Raw genomic sequence first — 8,692 nt, 5'->3', positions numbered from 1 at the left:
GTTAATTCTTAATACTACTTAATTTTTTTTCAAAAAAAAAAAATCAATTTCTGCATAAATCAATTTTGACCTAATAAAATATAGCTCCCGATTTTTCAATTCAAGGACAAAATTAATTCAACTTTGAGGTTATTTTATTGTTCGGTCTTGCAGTTTTGTTTTTGTTTTTTTTTTGCTATCTCAATTTTTTGTGTTCATTTAATACATTTTAATATAAAAAATAAAGAAATATTAATCGCATGTTAGTAAGGTAGTGAAAGATAGGATACGTTATTAAGTAGTGTCATGCATTAGCAATTCTCCCCTCTGGACTCTACAGTACGATGATCTGAGTAGAGATGAGCATAGCATCATAGAAAGTTGAGCTTTTATTAGAAAACCAGAACCCAAATGCATTAGTCAACTACTTGGAAGAAACTGCACATTGAAGGGTTAATGACATGAGGTACTCATAAATTATTTGGATTAGACTTGAAAGTTAATTTAATTTATTCATTACTGAGTTGAATTTGAGTTGATTTCTCTCGAAAGTCTTGTTTGGTAGCATGAAATGGAGGACTTTTCACCCCCATTGAATCCTTGATCTTTCATTAAATCTCATGACACCGTCTCTATACCATCAAACAAGTTCTAAACAAATGAGAAAAAGAAGGAAAATTTCTCTACGCAGTTTCCTTCCTGTCTCCCCAGTGTGAAAGTTGTTCGAGTAAATATTTTCCTTTGGCTCTCCATTTTCTTTTCTCTCGCATGAGTGAGACTAAAGTCCTGAAGAAATGAACGGCTAGGATTTCCATGGAAAAGTAACACGTCACAGCTTGTATGGTCTATTTGCCACAAAGACTTTGAGAGGTCATGGCTTTCGGACAACATAGTCGTAACTCGTAAGATAGTAGAAAGTATGCGAGTAGAATACAAGGGCAGATTTCATTTATTTTTTAAACCCAACACCAGAAGAAAAAGAGAATTTCTAGAGAAATCATCAGATAGGATATTGTCTTTCAGATCGCCTGCAAATACAAAGTAGAATTCTCGATTCTCTCCTCGCCGTATCTCTGACGAATCTTTTCTTCCGTCTCTCAGTCAACCTCACATTCTCAAAGAGAGAAGAAACAACCATGTGGTTTGACCATCAGCCCATCGCCCTCGTTGCCCACCTCAAAATATCTTAACCAGTCATTCGATTTCTTTGAAATTCTGTAGATAGAGAAATTGGGTCTTTGAGATGACCTTATTTGGTGAATTGGGTATGATTCTGATCAAGGAAAAGCTTGGAGGTTGAAAGGGAATTGAAAGGAATTCTGGTGATGAGAAAATGGGTGAAAATGGAAATGGAAATGCAGCTGCCTTGCACACTGCAATGAACGCTGTGCAGGCATTAGGGAGGGGGTTTGATGTTAACTATGATACGAGGTTATTGTACTGTAAAGGCGTGGCGGGTTCTAGGATAGTAGAAGTTGATGAGGAACATGGTAGGGACATTCTACTTGACGATCATATTGTTCTGTCAATATTCTAGAGATATCAAGAACTTCAAGAGCCTTTTGGCCGTCACAGTTCTGGGTTTGCAATTTTCATGAGGTAACGTTGTGTTTTGTTTTCTGTTTGTTTGTTGGGTGTTTTATTCATGAATTATGCTAGCTTGTTGATTTTTGGCTTCAGCTCAAATTTACACTTGTATGTTCTTGTGTTTCTTCTGGGGCTTTGGTAGATAGGCATAGTAAGACCTTGACTTTAGGGTTAAAGGTTTGAAAACTAATGATAGTCAAGATATCATGAGTTTTTATTGTTTTGGCGATCAACAGAAGTGGCAGTTGGACTGATAAAAAAAAGAGAGAAAAGGTCCAATTAAATTGATCTTGATATTGAGAAGAAATATGTAGAACAAACTTCAACCATGTGCAAATAATTATCCCTGCCTGAAGATGAAGAAAATTCTTTGGACTTTCTTTTTCTGCATCAAGTCTCTATTATAATGGCTTGATGAAATTTATACCTTGCTTACATTAATTCTTATTTTAATGTTTTATTTTGGTTATATTTATGAGTAAACCGTTCTATTAGTACAGCCTATTCAATGACAGCTCATCTCGTTTCATCCGAACTTTTCTTACTTGGTTTGAAGTTATTTCTCCCATTCTATCCTCTAGTACATGATCATTGAATACTTTATATGCACGTGCTTTGTTAAGATATTATTTGACAAGTACAATTGTTCATGATGCTAATTGTTAGCCTAAGAATCTCTGGTAATCGATTCTGTTTGGACTTGTGTATCATCTCCTACCAAAGTATACTAAGGTCCTGTTCGATTGTTAGTGTTTGATTCCCAATTATTTTGTGACTTTCAAATTGAGTTTAAGGGATTAACTTCAGTTCAAGTGTTGATGCTGACAATTAAGTCAATGTGTAAGATCTTGAATTTGATTTTGATGGCCTAATTATCTTTTGGGAGAAAGAGAGAGAGAGAGTGTGTGTGTGCTAATTCAATCTCAAAGTACACTGAGATCAATAATGAAATGCAAAATTAACATCACTAACATTTCTGATCTTAAGAGCTTTATGTAGACTATTTGCAATGATTTATTTTCTTTGATTTGTTTCAAACATGAATTGTATTGCTTTAACATTTTCTAATTTGATTTTCTTAACTATCAAACTGCAGATGCTGGAATATTTTAATAAAAAAGCAAATGTGTCCGGTGGTTTTCCGCTTGGTAGTTTCATCTCTGCATTTAGCTTTACTGGTTCAGCAAATATTGATGCTGCGACCACAAAGACAGTCTCTATGGATGGGTTTTACATTCCACTTGCCAAGTTTCAGCTTACAAAGTCCCCATCGGTATTGCAAGAAAATGTTAAACGAGCTGTCCCAACTTCTTGGGACCCATCATCCCTGGCAAGGTATAAACTATTTGGTTTTAAGTGTAAATATTTTTACAATATAGGTTCAATTCATAATATTGCTTTATTTGACAGTTTCATTGAAAATTTTGGGACACATGTCATTACTTCTGTAACTATTGGCGGTAAAGATGTGATATACATCAAACAACATCACTCTTCACCTTTGTCCACCATGGAGATTAAAAACTATGTCCAGGATATTGGAAATCAGAGATTCTCTGACAAAGAAAGTCATACAAGTTCAGGTCAAATCAAGTTAAAGGATAAGGCTAGTGCCACTGTTTCTTTCGTATTTTTGTCATCTTTCATCTGTCTTGCTTTCTTGCCCATTACTTACTTGAGAAAATTTTGTGCTTTGCAGGGTCTTGATCCTGGCTTATTCAACAGTCAAGGAATATACCCTCAGCCTACCAGTGCACCATATCTTAATGGGAAAGAGGTATTCAGATCTCGACAGTTTATTAGTGGAAATCGATCGCATATGAATATTTAATATTTTGGGATGCTGTTTTGTAATATGCTGTGCCCAGACTTCAAAATTATTGAAAAACTAATTTTCAAAAGAAAGGTGGCTTTTGTTTATTGTACACATAAGCGATTTAGCATGTAGGACATCAAGCAATAGGCAAAAATAGTTATTTATATGGAGATCCATGACTGAAACTACTGTACCAGTCACCCCACTGCATTTTCCTGCTCATTTTATGTAACTCATTAATTAAGCATGTGTGTTTGTACGTGTTGAAAGGGCTTGGTTATATGTTGGTCATGGTTTGTTGATGTGATAGCTTCATGACTGTTTTTGTTTTGGGTGGATTTTGTATTTCTGTTTTTTTTTTTTTCCATTGTTGAATCAGATCCATGTAGCAGATGCCATGTAGTGGGAAAATGCTTTGTTTGTTTGTTTGGTCATTGAGGTTGTTATATTTTGTACTATTCCTCTTAAAGAATGTCCACATGCAATGATATTGAACAGTTATGATATCATTGATCTTGACTAAGCATGCAGGAATGGCTAATATGTAAGACTTCATTGCTTTGTTATTGCCAAAAGATATTCTAGCTTGGATTGCTTTAGCATTAGGTTGTTGGTGCATCACTTTTATAATGATTGAACATGCATATTTCAGCTTGCCTCTATTGGCCAAGCAATTTTATTTGTATGATTGATGGAGCAAACTTGCTTGCTTTCTACCAGAAATTTTTTGCCTTTTAGTGTTAATTTTTTATTTATCATTTACTTTTTTCTGTCAATTCAATATGTGGGACTTGCTAGACTTTGTTTCACTTAATCTCCATGAAGCCTTGATCTCAATTTTCTGGAATTCTTATTGTTGCAGGATGTTACAGTAATATTTCGGAGGAGGGGAGGAGATGATCTGGAGCAAAACCACACCAAATGGGCAAAAACTGTCCGGTCCTCTCCTGATGTTATTGAAATGACTTTCTATCCTATTACTGCTTTGCTTGATGGGGTAGCTGGAAAGGAGCATCTGACCCGTGCTATTAGTGTTTATCTTGAATGTAATACAACTAATATTTTATGGTTGATGAGATGCAATCTTTTCTTTCTCATTTGTTATGTTGCTAATTGTAAACTATTTGTCTTAACTCAAATTTTTGGTCTGATTATCTGCAGACAAGCCTCCAATTGAAGAGCTAAGGTATTTTCTAGAGTTCCAAATTCCTAGGATATGGGCTCCTATTCAGGACAAGATTCCTGGCCACCCAAGGAAGGAACCTATTTGCCCATCTTTACAATTCAGCATGATGGGGCAAAAACTTTATGTCAGCCAAGAGCAGGTATAGGTTTATGCAAACATAGCTTTTCATCTTAAAACTTTAAGCTCTTCCACTTGTTGGTGAGACTTGTTCCTGAGAATGGAAAAAGAGCACAATTGTCTGCATTATGTTGGCTCAGGGATAAAGGCTTCATGTTTTTGTACTGTATGCCTATGTGCATATGATAGAGGGTTTCTTATGGTTGTTGCAGTCCCTGGAAATTTGAAATAACAGCATTGTCCTGAAATGTTGAACAATGAAAACCACCTTCCTCTTTATCTTTCCCATTATGAGAAGCTTTACCAGCTTTAATAGCTGTTCTCTTTCCTCCTGACTATTGCGCTTTTTCTAGCTTGATTTGGCCTTTAATAGAGGGGTTTTTATTTTATATTTTTGTTGTTTGTTCATTAGCTGGAATTTCCTTTGCCCTTGCATAACCATGGTGGCCATTCTAAGAGCCATAATGTGGTGTGGCATATGACTGAAATGCAATTCCTTTATTTATTGAAGGAAGTAAAAGTGAGCCTTAAGCTGATATCCACATGAGAGGGTCCACTCTTTTGGCTTGTTGTTAAATAGTTGATTGGCCTTTGTAGACTAATTTTAAATCTTGTGAAATTCTTTTGGTCAAGGGAAATCTTAAAATACTAGGAATTTTTTTTTTAACAAAAAAATTGAGTTATCAGTAATGTTTAGCTTTTATAGGTGGTGTTTTTGCTCCTGCTAATATGCCTGTCGACTCACCTTAGCTTTGATTTATAGTATGACAATTTTGAGGTGTTGGACTCTATAGTCTTCATAATTAAATACAATAGAGGTGTTGGACTCTATAGTCTTCATAATTAAATATAATAAGATATTTATCGTTATTACTGCTTTTTCAACAACCACTGCTTGGATGCTTGAGACAAAATATCTGAGAAAATCCATTCATTGTTTTGGGGCTTATAACCCCATGAAACAACTTTACTTTGGTTCTGGAGTCTTTGAATATAGAACATTGACTACAAATCACACCATGAAAGTTACTGGGGAGTGGTAACTTGAATCCTTATAATAAGAATGTGCATCTAATCTGGGCTCAATGTAAATGCAGATCTCAGTTGGACGTAAGCCGGTAACAGGCTTGCGGTTACGCCTAGAAGGAATCAAGAAGAACCGTCTGAGTATTCATCTTCAACACTTAGCTTCTCTTCCAAAGATCCTACTTCCACACTGGGACACCCATGTGGCAATTGGTGCTCCCAAGTGGCAGGGACCTGAGGAGCAAGATAGCAGATGGTTTGAACCTGTGAAATGGAAGAATTTTTCTCATGTTAGTACTGCACCAATTGAAAACCCTGAAACCTTTATAGGTGACCTCTCTGGTGTCTACATTGTCACTGGAGCACAACTTGGAGTCTGGGATTTTGGATCGAGAAATGTCTTGTACATGAAGCTCTTGTATTCTAGGCTTCCAGGTTGCACAATACGAAGATCTTTGTGGGACCATATTCCAAATGACAAATCAAAAAAGGTTGTTACTACTGTGGGTTCTACCAACTCCGGTGACTCAAGTTCTGGTTCACAAGAAAACATTGTAAACAAGTTGTCAAAATTTGTTGATATGTCTGAGATGAGCAAAGGGCCGCAAGATCCTCCAGGCCATTGGTTGGTTACTGGTGGAAAGCTTGGTGTCGAGAAAGGCAAAATTGTTTTGAGAGTGAAGTACTCCTTGCTGAATTATTGAATCTCTTGGAGTGGTTTTGTACGATTTTTGTACTGTCGTGGCTGCTCTTTTAGTGGAGGCGGTGCTCGTTGTGCATGTCCATTTGTGTCCATCATACTTGTAAAGAACTGTGCTTTGATGAATTTGGTTTGAGTAGGTGAGGATGTGTATGCAGGATATGAAGTTTCTTCCAGTTTTGGGAGCAACTTCCGTCCCCTTCAAAGTGCTGTGAATTTTGTAGAAAACCTGTGAAGATGTCTCTTTTATCTAACATGAGAAAGGGGCTTGGGCAGATCGCTGTCTTGGTAACTTATAGGATAATTAGACTCCTAATTTCCTTTTGAGTCTTTTTCTTAGTGTTCCCATCTGGATTTTTAGTTTCCCTTTTTCCTTCCCACTCTTCCCCTCTAGTAGTTCTTTGTCGTTCTAGTACTACTTTCGCACAGTATTCGGCAGGGGTCCAGTGAAGAAAGCATGTTTCTGCATGTTAGTGGGCTTAGGCTAATGGAAAACCCTCTCATGATACCACAAACTGCAGCCCACTTACAACGATGATCGAGTGTCTCCTGACTCCAATTCATGCTTGTGAGGATCCAATCCTGCATCCTACTTCTCACTAATGCATTGGGAGGTAATTAGCGACTGCTCTAAAGGCAGAGCACTTTTGAAGAATACTCTATTAAGTATATTCTTTCATTATATGTTACTTTTTTCTTATTAACTGTTGCTTATTACATTTAATATAAAAACATGACTACAAATAACATATTAACTATACTCCATAGGCACTCTTTATCAATACTTATCATAATATCTGAATTTGAAAATCACAAAAGAAGCGTGCTCTGATTTTTGAGATACCATTATTTAAAAATTTTAAGTATTTTAGTCATAAAAAAACAATAAATATTATGGTCAAATTAACAATTCCCGACAGATTATCTTATGGAAAATTCAGCTTATTCCCCTCCAAACTAAATAGTTGGAGCCAGTATATATATATATGTACCTATATAGGCTATGGCACTTGCTCGCCAATTTCACACATAAAGCTAGCGGGCGCCACTTTGCTACCTCTGCATAATACGCTCATGTGCCTGATAAATATATATATATATATATATATATATTTGGAAACAATTTCTCTAGAATTGATCTCCTTCATAAGTTTGTCCGAACTGCCAGCCAGCGGGCACTACGTTGTAGTTGGTGGTAGTCCTGCCATCGCTGGCAGTCAGTTTAAAAGAGAGGCTTTGGCCATTAAGGTAGGCATTGCTCTGCCAGTTTTGACCCCAATTTCTTGACATGGGTAGCCACCCTGTTTTGGACCCCTTGATGGAGGCGGAAGTTATGTCCCCTGCACCTCCCACATTTGTTATCAAGACCAGGTTGAAGTAGGAATGGCCATTGATGGTGAATCTGATGCCTCCTTTCTTCACGCAAGAAACCCTGCAAGTTAAAACAAGGCATTTGGTCTATTAGGAACGATATTCCATAATGAAAACAGGTGAAGATAGAGTGTGATGTCAATTTAAAACTTAGGGAAAAGGAAGGGTAGTTGCTTGGTTTTAGGTATAGTTCGGTGAGAGTAACATGCCATATTTAATTACTTTGTGACAGTTTGTGCTATTAATAGAAGTAAAATTTTGGGGAGGACTAGCACTACCTTCTGAAGAGAACAGGAACAATGCCAGCTCGATATTCTGCAATCTGTAAGAAAGCAGGTTCTGCCAAATCGAAGTGTTGTCGAGGGGGATTGCACCACCCACCATTGTCACTAGATAAAGCATAATTAGGAGGACAAAAGTTGGTGGCAGTCACGGTTATTGTTCGAGAAATGCACCATTTGGGGTCATCATTGCACCGCAGCTCGTAGCAGGCACCGCAGCTCAAGCCATTGTTGAAAAGTGCAGTGCTCAAAGCTGCTGTGGTCGTTCCATACCCCTGGCTATACAAGTTTCCATAACCACATGCTCCCCCTAAAAAAATTATCACAAACATCCCAGAAATACAGACCATCAAAGAGAAGAAAAATTCAAGTAACGACATTATGTGTCTCTCAAGTCTGAAACTCACCCATTGTGCCGGTAGCGTCAGCACCACCATAGAATGTGGCATGGGCAGTTTGCCAACCTCCATCATCTCTGTTAGAGCCATGGAAACAGCTGCAGATACCGAGCAGACAGAATAAGAAGAGAACTGACAATATAATTTGCATTGATGTGGTGGCCATTTGAGTGAGAGCAAGCTCAAACAATGGGGGTGACTTTATTGCTGGGAGCAAGGCTTTGAGGATTT

At 37.2% G+C, this 8,692-nt stretch overlaps 2 protein-coding genes across 2 annotated transcripts; one reads left to right on the top strand and one right to left on the bottom strand.

Moving 5' to 3' along the window:
• Positions 1 to 882: 882 nt before the first annotated feature.
• Positions 883 to 6,738, top strand: LOC110422262 (MACPF domain-containing protein CAD1-like). Its single transcript, XM_021436105.2, is given in 8 exon segments — positions 883 to 1,502; positions 1,505 to 1,578; positions 2,663 to 2,901; positions 2,977 to 3,172; positions 3,266 to 3,343; positions 4,245 to 4,428; positions 4,544 to 4,707; positions 5,783 to 6,738. Coding segments are annotated over 8 exon segments (1,758 nt in total). The 5' UTR covers positions 883 to 1,312; the 3' UTR covers positions 6,416 to 6,738.
• A 133-nt stretch (positions 6,739 to 6,871) lies between these two features.
• On the bottom strand, positions 6,872 to 8,692 carry LOC110422263 (expansin-A4-like). Its single transcript, XM_021436106.2, has 3 exons — positions 8,471 to 8,692; positions 8,061 to 8,373; positions 6,872 to 7,843 (listed from the first exon to the last, which is right to left on the bottom strand). The coding sequence occupies exons 1-3, from the start codon at positions 8,625 to 8,627 to the stop codon at positions 7,540 to 7,542; spliced, it is 774 nt and encodes a 257-aa protein (XP_021291781.1). The 5' UTR covers positions 8,628 to 8,692; the 3' UTR covers positions 6,872 to 7,539.

This window comes from Theobroma umbraticum, unplaced genomic scaffold, assembly GCF_002168275.2.
Source record: "Theobroma umbraticum cultivar Fairchild unplaced genomic scaffold, ASM216827v3 scaffold_130.0, whole genome shotgun sequence".
In the NCBI taxonomy this organism is placed as follows: Eukaryota; Viridiplantae; Streptophyta; class Magnoliopsida; order Malvales; family Malvaceae; genus Theobroma; species Theobroma umbraticum.
Note: the sequence above shows the minus strand (reverse complement) of the source record. Positions and strands in the feature narration are given on the sequence as shown.